This window comes from Magnolia sinica, chromosome 14, assembly GCF_029962835.1.
Source record: "Magnolia sinica isolate HGM2019 chromosome 14, MsV1, whole genome shotgun sequence".
NCBI classification, from domain to species: domain Eukaryota; kingdom Viridiplantae; phylum Streptophyta; class Magnoliopsida; order Magnoliales; family Magnoliaceae; genus Magnolia; species Magnolia sinica.
In genome coordinates, this window is record NC_080586.1 from 70795707 (window position 1) to 70811934 (window position 16228).

General features: G+C 40.9%; 1 protein-coding gene across 2 annotated transcripts in view; it reads right to left on the reverse strand.

Moving 5' to 3' along the window:
* The window catches only part of LOC131226121 (protein PALE CRESS, chloroplastic-like), a 39525-nt gene extending 23934 nt beyond the window's left edge, over positions 1 to 15591 (reverse strand). Inside the window, exons 1-2 of one of the 2 annotated variants that reach the window (XM_058221825.1) lie at positions 15405 to 15591; positions 15182 to 15282 (exon numbers count right to left, since the gene is read on the reverse strand). In XM_058221825.1, the coding sequence (XP_058077808.1) occupies positions 15182 to 15282; positions 15405 to 15528 (225 nt within the window). In that variant the 5' untranslated portion in view covers positions 15529 to 15591. The remainder of the gene's footprint in view (positions 1 to 15181; positions 15283 to 15404) is intronic. The other variant, XM_058221826.1, reaches the window with a different exon arrangement.
* Positions 15592 to 16228: the final 637 nt, after the last annotated feature.

Sequence of the window (16228 nt, forward strand, 5' to 3'; positions counted from 1 at the left end):
GTGAGTAGAAGTCTCGAAGCAGCTGTTCTGGCTCCAAATTGAGTTTTGCTAATTTAAATGGCGCAAACTGCTTTCATGATGTGTGGATGGGTTTTGAAACATGAGCTGCGTACTGAAATGATAGATTTGTAAATGTTGGATATAGTCTTTCTTCAAGCTTGTTGGAAAATGCAGAAAATTGGTTTGGGCATGTGGCTTTGACTTGAGAAATTTTTAGTGAGTTGAAAAGAACTTGGGAATGGATGGGTGGATATTTCTTGTTTCCTTCCGATAGAGGATCTACCATCTTTTTATTTCCTTTTCATGCTTTCAGGTTGTCTGTCATAAATGATTGACAACTATAATTTGCAGGTCCGGGATGAGCTTGAGCACCTTCTAGATGATGATGATGATATGGCTAAGATGTATTTAATAGAGAAGCTGTTGCAGCAACGCCTCGATGGGTCATCATCTCTTTCTTCTCTAAATGACAGAGATGGCATGGATGATGGCATTCTTCGCTCTGATATGGACGATGACAGGTACTCTTTTCTTTTTCTTTTTTCTTTTTCTTTCTTTCTTTCTTCTTCTTCTTCCTTTTTTTTTTTTTTTTTGAATGATGATAGCTGTTCTGGCTCCAAATTGAAACAAAATTCAAATACCAGGAAGACTATTCCACTAAAAACAGTGATGAATGACCATTAAAAACTATTTGTAGGCTGCAGGAAAATAACCTATCCGAACCTGGCCCAATCCGATCTGACTCGGTTTTCCTGACCGAGTCGGACTCGGATCGGTCCAGGGCAGCATGTGTTAGGATCGGATCGAGTCATATGACCCAGACTCAGTCCAGGATCGGTCTGCGTTCGGGTCAGGCCATGCAGAACTCGGACAGGGTCGAGTTGGACCCAATCCGATTCGACTCGGTCCGATGGCTAGCTCTACACACGGGTGTTCGCCCCGACCATAGATCCATGGGTCGGATTTTACACCCTACTACATGGGATATTTTAGTTTTACACTTTTTGGTTATTTTCTTGTTTCAAGGGCTTTATTGTAACTTTCTTTACTTTTTGTCTTTTTGTTATTTTTCTTGTTTCCATGGACTTTAGCGCACTTTTACTTTTTTCATAGCTTATATATACGTTGTGAGGAACCCTATTTTTGTTATTATTGAATGAATAAGAATTCGTCTATTTTCTTCCTCTTTATTCAAGAGATTAGGGTTTTAGGATTAGCCCTTGGTGTTGAAGATTCCACCCCGATTTCGAGTTTCCCTCTTTCTAAGATCTTCGAGGTGCAGGAAAAGGTAAGAATCATCCTCATTTTCTTTTGATGACAAAGGACCTATACCTTCTTCATCTCAAACCCTTCATCCTTCACCCCTTTCGTTTCTCTCTAGATACCCCTTTCTACTTCGAACGGAAAAGAGGGATGGTTAGTCAGTAGAATCTGATCCAAGCTTACTCATGGACTGACTTATGCTAGATCTGGGATATCCTCAAATCCCGAGGTACTCCCTTTTTACTGTTTACGTGATCTTATGCTAAGGGGCATGATCCTGACGGAATAACCTCATCTTTGTGTTGAGATTCACCTAATCCCTTTGATTGGAAAGGGCTAGTTGATTGGTGTATTTATTTGAATATTCTTTAACTTGATTATACATACATCTAGGGTTAGGTTATCACATATCATTGCATCAAATTGGGGGTATTGTAGAATGCTCAGGAAAAAGTTTGTACAATACGCTCAAATTTCCAGTTTGGCAAGTGAGGCCACATGGTTCAATGATCCAAACAATCAATATGGTGGGACCCACCTTGGATGGCCCATGCTCAAATCCGACAAATTGGAAGAACCCAGCCATCAAATCTTTGGCCCTTTTACAACCGAATGATGATCATTGCTGTATTTTCTTTCTTAACCATTTACTTGCCAGACACATGTAGAAGGATAAATATGGCCCAAAGTTGGGGGGGAAGTGGGTCAAATAAGGATCAGCCTGAACCTGAGCAATTTACTAAACAGACCTAGAATCGGGGCTGAACTGAAATGAGATTACCAGGTCCAGTCCTTGAGCTGATTCTTCAGCACAAGCCCAGCCGGACCCGATAAGAGAGAAAATTGAGAAGGCTTGAACTGAAGGCCTTCCACACCACAATCTAAAGCCCAGCCACAAAGCTGAAAGCTGCTGGTTTAAGGAATAGCCCTTTCGGGGGTAGAACACTCAAAAATGTTGAACCCTAATGTGGTTTGGACAATGGCACTTGCCAGTGAAGGTCCTAAGAACATAGATAGAACAGCCATCATCAGTGTTAAGGGCCACCTATCAGTTGCATTCTTCAGATTGTAGCTGTAGACATCCTTTAAACCTTTCAAGTGGACTAATGGTCCTTGATTAAAGGTCCCATCATTAGGAACCCGATGGAGAACCACCATCAACCAATCATGGCAAGGATGCAACAACTGATGTAAAACATAGTTCCCAATGGCAGAGTCTCCTTTTCCCACCACCTTCTTCCACCATGCCTATCTGTCGAAAGTGGACTGGGAATGGAAAGTCATGTTGGTTTCAACAATAGCGGCCCGCTGAGGGGTCATTTGGATGCCTATGTAAGTTTTTAAGTTGGAAGTGACTTTCAGCTATACGTCACTTACAGGGAAATGACTTCTCACCCCAATCTCATGGAGTTTCCTGGCAGTTTTGCCTATAAGTAACTTACAGGTGAATTTCATCCCCCGAACACTACATGCAAGTGACTTACCTGCAAGTCACTTCCTACTTACAGAACTTACACACCCATCCAGAGTGGGTCCAATCACGCCAACGGTTTGGATCACAAAACATAGCCCTATCCAAAGTGAGTCTAATCACACCAACAGTTTTGATCACTAAACCAAGGGGCTCCCGCTTGTACAAACTAAAAGTATTGTACACCAGCTACTAAAATGAATGATCAGAATGGTTAAAGAGGCAGGTTCCACCATGAAAAGTCCAGGGGCAAAGCATGAGTCACCAAAATCGTTCCTAGCCATTTGATCCATCGACATATAAAATCTAAGAATCGTTGATGGATCGCACAAGTGTGCGTTCAGATGGCAAACATTACATTCACTATCAATAGTTGGGCTTAGCGGGTCATATACTGTTCCACACGGCCCAGATGGCGGACTACAATTTCACTTCAGTAATCCACAGACTATTAGGATATCACAACTAATTGATTGATTCTTACAGCTATTTGATTGATTCCCAGAATCATGTGATCTTATTTTCTTTGTCTACATACAATGCATCTTTCCTCTATAAACACCCCATTGTATAGAAACTTATACACAGAAAAATACAGAGAATTATTTCAATTTTCCATTAATTTGTCTTGGTATCAGAGTGATTTTCGACCTGCGCCACTGATCTGATTTTCGATGGTCAGATCTAGCTTCATAAGCCCAGAGCATACATTGACTTCCAGTGTATCAGCAATCATCATCCCCCTACTTGGAACATCTCAGATCTGACGATCTAGATCCATTCATCGCCGGAAAGCACCATCCAATCTGAAGATTCAGATCTGTGCCCACCCTTTTCAGCACCGCCAAAACCGCCTGCAGCCTCATCTCACAGCTAGCTTCTATCACCACTATAGAAACCATCTTCATCCCGTTCTTCTTCTACAAATACAGCAGGGTCAACCGCATCAACATCTCAATCCAGAACACACCCATCTCAGAAACCCATTTCTAGGTACTCCAACAAAATCCATCAGCCACACGTTCATTACCGAAACAGAGCATACTGCCATATTTCCAGCAGACCTTGTGATGTTGGGACCCCGCATTACCAGCAGTTGTAAAGAAAAATTCTTCGTTTTTTGGGGCGTGGCTTGGTCATTTATTCCAGTTCTTAGCCATCCTATCTACTGCAGTAATCCTCCGACTTCCCAATGGATTCCGGAGGTGATAATATTTCTTCCAGTAAGGTTGAAGATTCATCCAGACCATATTTTTTACATCATTCTGACAATCCAAGGACAATGCTAGTCTCACAACCCTTAGCAAGTGAAAATTATTCCACTTGGAGTCGAGCCATGAGCATGGCACTTAGTGTCAAGAACAAAACCGGATTTATTGATGGATCCACAGTCACCGATCCATTTTACTCTCAATGGACAAGATGCAATTACATGGTTTTATCATGGATATTACATTCATTATCCAAAGACCTTGCTGCTAGCTTCATTTATGCAGAAAGTGCTCATGCGGTTGGGCGCAACGTCAAAGAGCGTTTTTCTCAAAGCAATGGACCTAGGATTTTTCAAATCCACAAACCAATATCCTATCTTAACCACGAACAAACTTTTGTGACCTCTTACCTCACAAAACTGAAAGGGTATTGGGATGAGCTTGCGGCTTATCAACCAATACCATCATGTTCTTGTGGTGCAATGAAAATATTTCTTGAATATCAACAGCAGGAAAGAACCATGCAATTCTTAATGGGATTAAATGAATCTTATGTTGCCATTCGGGGACAAATTCTTCTCATGGATCCTCTCCCACCAATTAATAGATATTTTCTTTGGTGATCCAATAAAAAATGACAACGTAAAATTGTTGTCCTAACGCAGCCTGCTGAAGCTGCAGCCCTCCTTTAACAAATCTGGATCTCACAGGAATGCAATTGCACGAGACAACTAAGCCCCACAAAGAAGGAACCCACCCCAAAATTCACGACATGTACGACTTATTTGTAATCATCGTGGTTGGGTAGGACACATTATCAATAAATGTTATATTCTTCATGGATATTTGTCGGAGCATCGTCTTCACAAGGATAGCACACACGCTTCTACCAAGTACCAACTGCAAATCCCGCTGAAGCCCCATTTGCTGAGAAACCACGGACTATCCTGATTTCGACGAATTTGCCACTTACATCAGAACAATGTTGCCAACTTCTCGCTCTCCTTAAGATGGTAACTCCTCACCCATGGCTCACCAACCGAGTACTTCACAACCTACAACTAATCTTTCACGTATTTCTCTTTGTTTTGCCTCTTCATAATTTTGCCCCATGGATCATTGATATTAGCACAACCAATGTTCGAGTTGTCAGTATCGCTACAAGTTTCGCTGGCTGGAGATAAAGATATAATATCGTTATCACCGATAAAATCGCTGATAACCGAAAATGCAGAGAAAAAGGGGGAAATATGGAGCAAATGGTGGAATTTTTCAATAAAACTTCAGGACATGCCTAAATACACATATTTACATATTCAGGAATGAAAAAATTGCAAAAAGAATGCATTAAATAATAAGTTTCCATTTAATGGGGGCCAAAAGGCATGTGTTGTTGTAAGAAATCTCTCAAATAATAACCAAAATGAGTTTGTATAATACAAATGCAAGCTTATAATAATTAAGACGTGCAAAAGTAAATGAATTCAAAAAAATACACATTTCTGGCCATATTTCATCCCCACATAGAGTGAGGAGGTGGCAAAAGTAAAAAAAAAAAAAATACACATTTCTGGCCATATTTATTACATCCACACTGTTCATCCATTTTGGGAGATCATTTTAGAGCATAATCCCAAAAATAAATCATATCCAAAGTATAAGTGAACCACACCACAAATAGCAATGGGACAATGATTGGTATCATTAAAACATTCGTAGGGCCCACCATAATGTTTATTTTCCATCCAATTTGTCCATTAGATCACACGGACCTGAATGAAGAGGAAAAACAAATATCATGTTGATCCAAAACTTCGATGACCCCAAAAAAGGTTTCAATGGTAGATGTTCAATCCCCAACTGCTTTCTATAGTGTGGTCCACTTGATATTTGGATCTGTCTTATTTTTCGGTTCAAGCCTTAGGACGGGCTCGCCAAATAGAAGGACGGTTGGGATATTACACATACCTCATGAAGGGATCCACAAAACTTGGTGATGTAAACACGTCAGCCAGGTGTGTGGTATACTAGCTAATCTGTTTCCGGAAATGGATTTCATGTGCCAAAGGAAGCAGATTGTGTACTGAGTAGTAAACTCTATGGGGCCCACCGTCATTCATGCGTTGTATCAACTCCATCCATCCATTTTATCATATAATTTTAGGGCTTTAAACCAAAAATTAATCATATCCAAAGCTCAAGTGGACTACACCACTTGAAACAGCGTGAATTGAAGTCTACCATTGAAAAGTTATTGGGGGCCCACTAAAGTTTTAGATTAAGATGATATTTGTGGTTTCCCTTCATCCATATCTGTGTGATCTTATGAAAAGTTTGGATGACAAATAAATATCACTGGGGGTGTTAGAAAGGTTTCGACGGTGGAAATCAATACTTCCACTGCTTCCTTTAGTATGGTCTACTTGAGATTTTGATATACTTCAATTTTGGGCTCAACCCCTAAAATGATCTGAAAAAACGGGTGGACGGCGTGTATAAACCACATGAATTCATAGTGGGCCCAACAGAGTTTACTCAGTACGATAAGAGGTAACTTAGTGCGCAATCCGATTTCTGTGCCAAAGGCTTTGGCAAGAATTTCCTGCGCTAGGATGCTAGGTGGGGCCCACCATGATATTTTCGAAAAATCCACCCCGTCCATCCGTTTTTCCAGATCATTTTAGGACTTGAGACTTGAGACCAAGCATTAGATGAATCTAAAACTCAAGTGGGCCATACAAGAAGGAAAACTGGAGAAAGAGTTTGCTACCCTTCAAACCTTTACGGGCTCCACCTTGATGTTTGTATGCCATCCAAACCGTTTATAAGTTCATTCCCATTGAGATGAAGTGGAAACACAAAAAGTTTAGCCCGATACGAAACTTCTATGGTTACATTAATGTTTAAACGATGGTCACTGAATCTTCACTATTTCCTCTCCCGTGGCCCACTTGAGTTTTGGATCCACTTGGTTTTTGGGCTTATGTCCTAAAATGATCTGGAAAAATGGATGGATAGGGTGAATTTTTCAAAAAACATCATGGTGGACCCCACCTAAGCATCCCAGTACGCTAAGGGTGTGCATATGCAACCCACTTCCTTAAAATGGATGCAGATTAGCTACTGACAAGTTGAGTAGCGAGTAAGTTATGTCACCAAGTTATGTGGGTCCCACCATGATGTATGTTTTGTATCCACACCGTCCGATGTATGTTTTGTATCCACACCGTCCATCCATATGGAGAGACCATTTCAGGGCATTAGCCAAAGAATGAGTCAGATCCAAATCTCGAGTGGACCCCACCACAGAAAATAGTGGAAAGAGTGATGCCTACCATAAAAAACTTATAAAGTTTTCGACCAAGCTAATATTTGTGATTACCCTTCTTTAATGTCAGTGTTAACTTATGAACAAGTTGGATCTCAAATAAACATCACAGTGGACCTTAGGAAGGTTTCAACGGTGGGGTCACTCTCTTCACTGTTTTCTATGGTGGGGTCCACTAAAGCTTTGGATCTACCTCATTCCTTGGATCACATCCTAAAATTCTCTCTCCAAATGGATGGACCGTGTGGATACAACACATATATTATCGTGGGACCCACAGAACATGGTAATGTCACAACGGTATTAGTCGCGGTATGAACCCATGAGTAGCTAATCCGCGTCCCCTTAAAATAGGGTTTAAAAAAAACAGGTTTCGAGGCTGGCAAGCCGGAGAAGTCGTTATCGGAGGATCGTTTGACGGAAAATGCAATCTTTTGGGGGATTTTGTTCTTACCTCTTGAAGAATGGTTACCGCCGCTGCTAAGCTTTGAAATGTCCCTCTTCAAATCGATCCGAACGAAAAAAAAAAAAAAACAGGTATTTTCTTCTTCTTCTTTTTCTTGGATTTCAACGATATTATCATCGAAAACATGGCCCCTTTATCGATAAAATGTAAGTAGTTGGATACAATTCTAACCCGTGGTTGGTGGGAACAGTAAATTATCGACGATATTTAGAAAATATCAAAAAACCAATATTATCAGCGATATTTCGGTAATATTCAGCAGAGAAACGAAAAAATTGGTTTTCGGTTTCGATGACCCAGTGATACCGATATTATCAGCGACAATTCGATATTGTCATCGATAATTTAAACACTGAGCACAAGCAACAACATTGTTAGCTCCGTCACCCAACTCTCTTCTATTTCTTCTCTTGGTTTCCACATCTGTGACACTTCCAAATGGTAGTCTTGTATGTATCTCCCATATTGGTACAATTTCTTTACTACCATCTCTTGTTTTACAGGATGTGTTATGTGTCCATTCTTTCAACTTCAATCTTATTTCTACTAGCAAACTCACTCGTAGGTCAAATTGTTCCATAACCTTTTCCATCTACTTCTTGCATAATACATGACCTATCTTCAAGGACAATGATTGGAGTGGGTGAAGAGAAAATTAGCCTTTACTACCTCTCCCATCAACCAAGCTCTAACTGTTACTTCATCCTTTGACCTTTGGCATCAAAGACTACGACATCCTTCTCGAGACCGGTTGGAATTTTTAGCTAAAACTATTCATGATATTTCTTTTTCCAAAAGAGAACATTGCAATGTATGCCCCATTGCTAAATAGATTCGCCTTTCTTTCTCTTCGTCAAATTTCTACTATTGAACCATTTCAATTGATACATTGTGATATTTGGGGGAGTTATTCCACCCCATCATTCAGTGGTGCACTTTATTTTTTTACCATTGTTGATGACTTTGCACGTTGCACTTGGGTTAATCTCATGCATCGTAAGTTATAAAAAAGTCACCTTCTCAAATCCTTTTTTGCTTTGATTAAAACTCAATTTGGTCGTATTATAAAACAAAGACAAAGTGATAATGCCATAAAGGGATTGACTTTGATATGCAAAACTTCTTCCAAGAAAACAGTGTCATTCGTCAACACAGTTGTATTGCTACCCCACAACAAAATGGTGTTGTTGTATGCAAACATCGCCATCTCATGTTGCTTGAGCTTTTCAAGCTCACTTGCCCATTTCCTTCTGGGGAGAATGTATACTCACAACCACTTACCTCATCAATTGAACACCAACCCTGCTTCTTTCTAGTCCCACTCCTTATGAAGTACTCTTCAACTCTAAACCCTCTTACTCACACTCAAGGGTCTCTGTGTGTCTTTGTTATGCTTTAACCTTAACTGCAAATCGATCAAAGTTTGATCCACGGGCAAGAAAATGTGTGTTCATTGGCTATTCTCATGGTGAAAAATGCTATAAAGTATTTGATATTAAAACACAAGAATCTTCACTTCCAGAGATTCATTTTTTCATGAAACTGTCCTCCCCTTTCAAACTCAAAATCCGAATACCTCTCCATTGGTTATACCATGTCCCATTCCAAATCAGGATAACTCAATTGATATCTCGATGTCCCAAGAGTCTTCGTACACTATTCCTTCTCAGGTTTTCGATGACCATTCAGCTCTGTGACGTTCCACTCGCACTCGCCGACAGCCAAGCTATCTCCATGACTTCCATTGCCAATTGGCCACGCAATCTTTGCCCACCCTAATGACATCTTCTTCGACAGACTATTCAGTAAGTAGTCCTCATTAGTCATTCCTTGTCCAATTTCTTATGTTATGAAAAACTATCTCCCTCTCACTATGCCTTCTCTGTAGCCATTTCTTCTAACACCAAGCCTAGTAACCTTCATTTAGGTTGTCAAGGATCCAAAATGGTGTGAGGCCATAGTTGTCGAAAATCACGCATTGAAGGAGAACGACACTTAGACCCTCACTCCATTACCAAGCCATAAGAGAGCCATTGGATGAAAATGGATTTACAAAATCAAGCACAAATCCGACGACTCCATTGAATGTTATAAGGCTCGTCTTGTAGCAAAAGAATATAGATGGCAAGAAGGGTTGGATTACCATGAGACATTTGTTCCTGTCGCAAAATTGGTTAGTGCGCGGTGTCTATTGGCCATCGTTTCCATATAAAAAAATGGCATCTTTACCGACTTGATGTTCATAATGTGTTTCTATATAAGGATCTCCATGAGGAAGTCTGCATGACCATTCCACTTGATTTTGCTCAAAAGGGGGAGACAAGGGTGTGTCATCTCAACAAATCGTTGTATGGACTCGAGTAAGCATCACGACAATGGTTTGCCAAATTTTCTATGGCCCTACTTGATACTGGTTACACCCGGTGTTTAAATTATCGGCGACAATATCGAATTGTCGCCGATAATATCAATATCGCTAAGTCATCGAAACCGAAAACCCATTTTTTCGTTTCTCTGCCGGATATCGCCGATAATATCGGTTTTTCGATATTTTTCTAAATATTGCCGATAATACTATTCCCACCAACCACGGGTGGGAACTATAGCCAACTACTTACATTTTATCAATAAAAGGGTCACGTTTTTCGCGATAAAATTGTCGAAATCCAAGGGAAAAAAAAAAGAGAAGAAGAAGAAAATACCTTTTTTTTTTTTGCTTGGATCGATTTGAAGAGAGACATTTCAAAGCTTGGCAACAGCGGCAACCATTATTCAAGAGGTAAGAACGAAATCCCCCAAAAAATTGCATTTTCCATCAAACGATCCTCCGATGGCAACTTCTCCAGCTTGCCAGCCTCGAAACTCGTTGGCAGGGCTACGAAAATCAGAGATTCGTAGGAATTTTTTAAAATTTGGTATCGAGGGGGAGGGATTTTCGGTTTCGGAGGAATTTGGGGAAGGGTTTTTGATTTTTAACCATATTTTAAGGGGACGCGCATTAGCTAATCGCAGGTTCATACCACAACTAATACCATTATGACATTACCAAGTTCTGTAGGTCCCACCATGATATGTGTTGTATCCACACAGTCCATCCATTTGGAGAGATCGTTTTAGGGCATGATCTAAGGAATGAGGTAGATCCAAAGCTTTAGTGGACCCCACCATAGAAAACAATGGAGAGGGTAACCCCACCGTTGAAACCTTCCTAAGGTCCACCGTGATGTTTATTTGAGATCCAACCTGTTCATAAGTTAACACTAACATTAAAGAAGGGTAATTACAAATATCAGCTTGATCGAAAACTTCTGTAGCCCTTATAAGTTTTTTATGGTAGGCATCACTCTTTCCACTATTTTCTGTGGTGGGGTCCACTCGAGATTTGGATCTGACTCATTCTTTGGCTAATGCCCTAAAATGGTCTCTCCATATGGATGGATGGCGTGGATGCAAAACATACATCATGGTGGGACCCACATAACTTGGTGACGTAACTTGCTACTCAACTTGTCGGTAGCTAATCCACATCCATTTTAAGGAAATGGGTTGCGTACGCACACCCTTAGTGTACTGGAATGCTTAGGTGGGGGTCCACCATGATGTTTTTTGAAAAAACCACCCTGTCCATCCGTTTTTCTAGATCATTTTAGGACATGAGCCTAAAAACCAAGTGGATCCAAAACTCAAGTGGGCCACAGGAGAGGAAACAGTGAAGATTCAGTGACCATCGTTTAAACATTCATGTAGCCTTAAAAGTTTCGTATCAGGCTAAACTTTTTGTGTTTTCACTTCATCTCAATGGGAATGAACTTATAAGCGGTTTGGATGGCATATAAAAATCAAGGTGGAGCCCGAAAAGGTTTGAAGGGTAGCAAACTCTTTCTCTAGTTTTCCTTCTTTTATGGCCCACTTGAGTTTTGGATTCATCCGATGCTTAGCCTCAAGTCCTAAAATGATCTGGAAAAACGGATGGACGGGGTGGATTTTTCGAAAATATCATGGTGGGCCCCACCTAGCATCCCAGTGCAGGAAATTCCTGCCAAAGCCTTTGGCACAGAAATCGGATTGTGTACTGAGTTACCTCTTATCGCACTGAGTAAACTTTGTTGGGCCAATTGTAAATTCATGTGGTTTATCCACGCTGTCCATCCGTTTTTTCAGATCATTTTAAGGGTTGAGCCCAAAACTGAAGTATATCAAAATCTCAAGTAGACCATACCAAAGGAAACAGTGGAAGTATTGATTTCCACCATCGAAACCTTTCTACGGCCCCCAGTGATATTTATTTGTCATCCAAACTTTTCATAAGATCACACAGACATGGAAGAAGGGAAAACACAGATACCATCTTAATCTAAAACTTTTGTGGGGCCCCAATAACTTTTCAATGGTGGACTTCAATTCACGATGTTTCAAGTGGTGTAGTCCACTTGAGCTTTGGATATGATTAATTTTTTATTTAAAGCCCTAAAATTATATGATAAAATGGATGGATGGAGTTGATACAACGCATGAATGACGGTGGGCCCCACAGAGTTTACTACTCAGTATGCAATCTGCTTCCTTTAGCACAGGAAATCCTTTTCCGGAAACAGATTAGCTGGTGTACCACACACCTGGCTGACGTGTTTACATCACCAAATTTTGTGGGTCCCTTCATGAGGTATGTGTAATATCCCAACCGTCCTTCTATTTGGCGAGCCCGTTCTAAGGTTTGAACCAAAAAATAAGGCAACTCCAAATATCAAGTGGACCACACTGCATAAAGCAGTAGGGGATTGAACATCTACCATTGAAACCTTTTTTGGGGTCACAGAAGTTTTGGATCAACATGATATTTGTTTTTCCTCTTAATCCAGGTCCGTGTGATCTAATGAACAGATTGGATGGAAAATAAACATTACGGTAGGCCCTACGAATGTTTTAATGATACCAATCATTGTCCCACTGCTATTTGTGGTGTGGTTCACTTATACTTTGGATGTGATTTATTTTTGGGATTATGCTCTAAAATGATATCCCAAAATGGATGAACGGTGTGGATGTAATAAATATGGCCAGAAATGTGTATTTTTTTACTTTTGCCACCTCCTCACTCTGTGGGGATGAAATATGGCCAGAAATGTATATTTTTTTGAATTCATTTACTTTTGCATGTCTTAATTATTGTAAGCTTGCATTTGTATTATACAAACTCATTTTGGTTACTATTTGAGTGATTTCTTACGACAATACATGCCTTTTGGCCCCCATTAAATGGAAACTTATTATTTAATGCATTCTTTTTGCAATTTTTTCATTTCTTAATATGTAAATATATGTATTTAGGCATGTCCTGAAGTTTCACTGAAAAATTCCACCATTTTCTCGATGTTTCCCCCTTTTTCCCTGCATTTCCGGCTATCGACGATATTATCAGTGATAACGATATTATATCTTTATCTCCGGCCAACGAAACTTGTAGCGATACCGACAACTCGAAGACTGGTTATACCCAATCTAAGGCTGATTATTCTTTATACACCCGGGCGACTAGTTCCTCTTTCACTGTGGTCCCTGTTTACATTGACGACATCATGGTTGCTGAAAATGATTACAGTTCCATCGTAGACCTCAAAGCATTCCTTCGTGACAAGTTTGAAATTAAAGACCTCGGACTTCTCAAATTCTTTCTAGGCATTGAAGTCGCACGCTCTATTAATGGCATATTTATTTCTCAAAGAAAATATGCTTTAGAAAATCTTGAAGATACTGATTTTCTTGGAGCTCGTCCTACTACCTTTCCCATAGAACAAATTTTGAAGCTCACTAACAGCAGCGGCAGTTTACGTCCTGATCCAACCAGCTACCATTGTCTCATTGGCTGCCTCATCTATCTTATGATCACATGGCCAGATATTATTTATTCCGTACATATCCTGGGCCAGTTTAGGGATAATCCTCATCAGCCGCACCTTGCAACTCATAGGATTCTGAGTTCCCTCAAACAGACGGCTGGACAGGGCATCTTACTCTCTTCTTCCAGCAATCAACAACTGAATGCCTTCTGTGACTCCAATTGGGCCAGTTGTCTAGAGACTCGTCATTCAATTATGGGCCACTGCATCATGCTAGGCGATTCTCCCATTTCATGATAGTCCAAGAAACAATCCACGGTCTCTCAATCTTCTACTGAAACTGAACATCGTGCCATGGCTACCGCATGTTGTGAGCTCACTTGGCTTTCATATCTCTTCCGCGATCTTTGATTTCCACATCCCCAACCTGCATTTCTCTTCTATGACAACAAAGCTGCTCTTCGCATCACTACTAACCCCATCTTCCATGATCGTACTAAACATATTGAGATTGATTGCCACGTTATTCGAGAAAAAATTCAATCGGATCTCATTCATACTGCCCACATTCGCACAGATCATCAGCCTACACGTCTCTTCACCATACCCATTGGTGCTTCTCAATTTCATCTTCTTCTTCAGAAGTTGGGTGTTCTTAATATTCACGCTCCAGCTTGGGGGGTGAGTATTAGGACAACTAATTGATTTATTCTTATAGCTATTTGATTGATTCCCAAAATCATGGGATTTTATTTTCTCTGTCTAAATACAACGTTTCTTTCCTCAATAAATACCCCATTGTACAAAAAATTGTATACAGAGAAAATACAGAGAATTATTTCAATTTTGCATTAATTTGTCACAGACTACCTAACCTTTTTACCCAACAGAAAAACACTGGAGCGGATTGCCTGTGACCTGACCACAAGAAATTCCAGCAGTCAGAAGCTAGGTGGGGCCCACTGTGATGTTTGTGAGAAATCCCCCCCAACCATCCATTTTGCCAGCTTATGTCATGAGGCAGTTTCAAATGTCAAGTGGGGCACACAAGGGTCCTTATTCTTGCTCGGGTGGTAGACTCTCAGGAGTTTCAACTCCCGGTCAAGGGTTCGAGTACCCATAGGTGGTGAAATTCCACTAACGTGAGTGTGTGGGGGTGTGAGTGCGTGTGTATTACAATTAAAAAAAAAAAAAAAGTGGGGCACACAAAAGAAAACAGTGGGGATTGAACACCAGCCGTTGAAGTGGCCATAAAATTTTTGGATCAGGCTAATATTTTTGTGTTTTCCGTTCGTCCCAGTGGGAATGACCTTATGAACGGTTTGGATGGCATATATACATCACACTGGACCCCAGGAAGGTTTCAACAGTAGGCATTTCCTCCCCACTTTTTTATGTCGTGTGGCCCACTTGAGTTTTGGATCTGCCTCATTTTTGCACTCATGTCCTAACATGAGCTAGAAAAACGGATGGGCGGGGTGGATTTCACACAACCATCACAGTGGGTCCCACCTAGCTTCCCACCGGGGTCTCCGGCAATCCGCATCCGAAAAAAACATGGAAAAAAGTCAAGAAGAGAGAAATACACAGAGGAATGGTGTATACGTCGTCCCAAATCTCTTTCGGGAGTCCGAAATTGGGGTCGTACTCCTTCGGTACCCCGTACTCGTCCAATTCGACTTCCTTTTTCGCCTTCCTCACAACAACTGCATCGAGTTTTACAGTGAGATGAAAGAAGAAGAAGAAGAAGAAGAAGAATCAACGGTCGATATCAAACGGTAGAAGCGCGAGTGTTGGAAAGGAGATGGGGGAAATGGTGGATGCTAACCTGCGCCGGGTGATGGCGATTTCAGCTTGAAAGGGTTTTGTGGAGAAATTAGGGTTTTTCTGGCGTGGATTGAGTTGGAGAGTAAGGGCGGGGTTAGTTGCGTCGGAAATGCGTTTGCCGCCATCGCAGCGCTAGCAGCAGCCGTTTAGAGGGATGAAGTGAGCTCTTGAAGATGAGATGGTTTGAAAAGATTACTGAAATGGCCCTAGCTTTGAAGTGATCTTCTGACGTTACAAGGGTAGTTTGGTCATTGGAAGTGGTCGAGGATGGAAGGGAATTACTTACTGAGTAATCTCTGTGGGGCCACCATGGACTGTATGTTCCTTATCCACGCCGTCCAACCGTTTTTCAATATTATTTTAGGTTATGAGCCTAAAATCCAAGAATATCTAGAGGCTAAGTGGACCACATCACAGGAAACAGTGGGGATACCGTTGAAACCTATTTAGGGCCCACAGTGATGTTTATTTGTCGGACGCAGATTAGCGACTGAACTTTACAGTAGTCAGTCTGGCTACTGAAGTGACGTCACCACATTCCGTGGACTCTACTACCATGGAGTATGTGTTGTATCCACTCTCTACATACATTTGCAGAGATCATTTTAGGGCATGACCCAAAGAATGAGGCAGATCCAAAGTTCAAGTAGACCACACCACAGAAAAAGTGGAGATTGAACGCCTACCATTAAAAACTTCCTTGGGCCACAGAAGTTTTCGATCAAGCTGATATTTGTGGTTTCACTTATTCCATGTCTATGTTAACTTATAAACAGGTTGGATCTCAAAAAAACATAATGGTGGGCCATAGGAAGGTTTCAATGG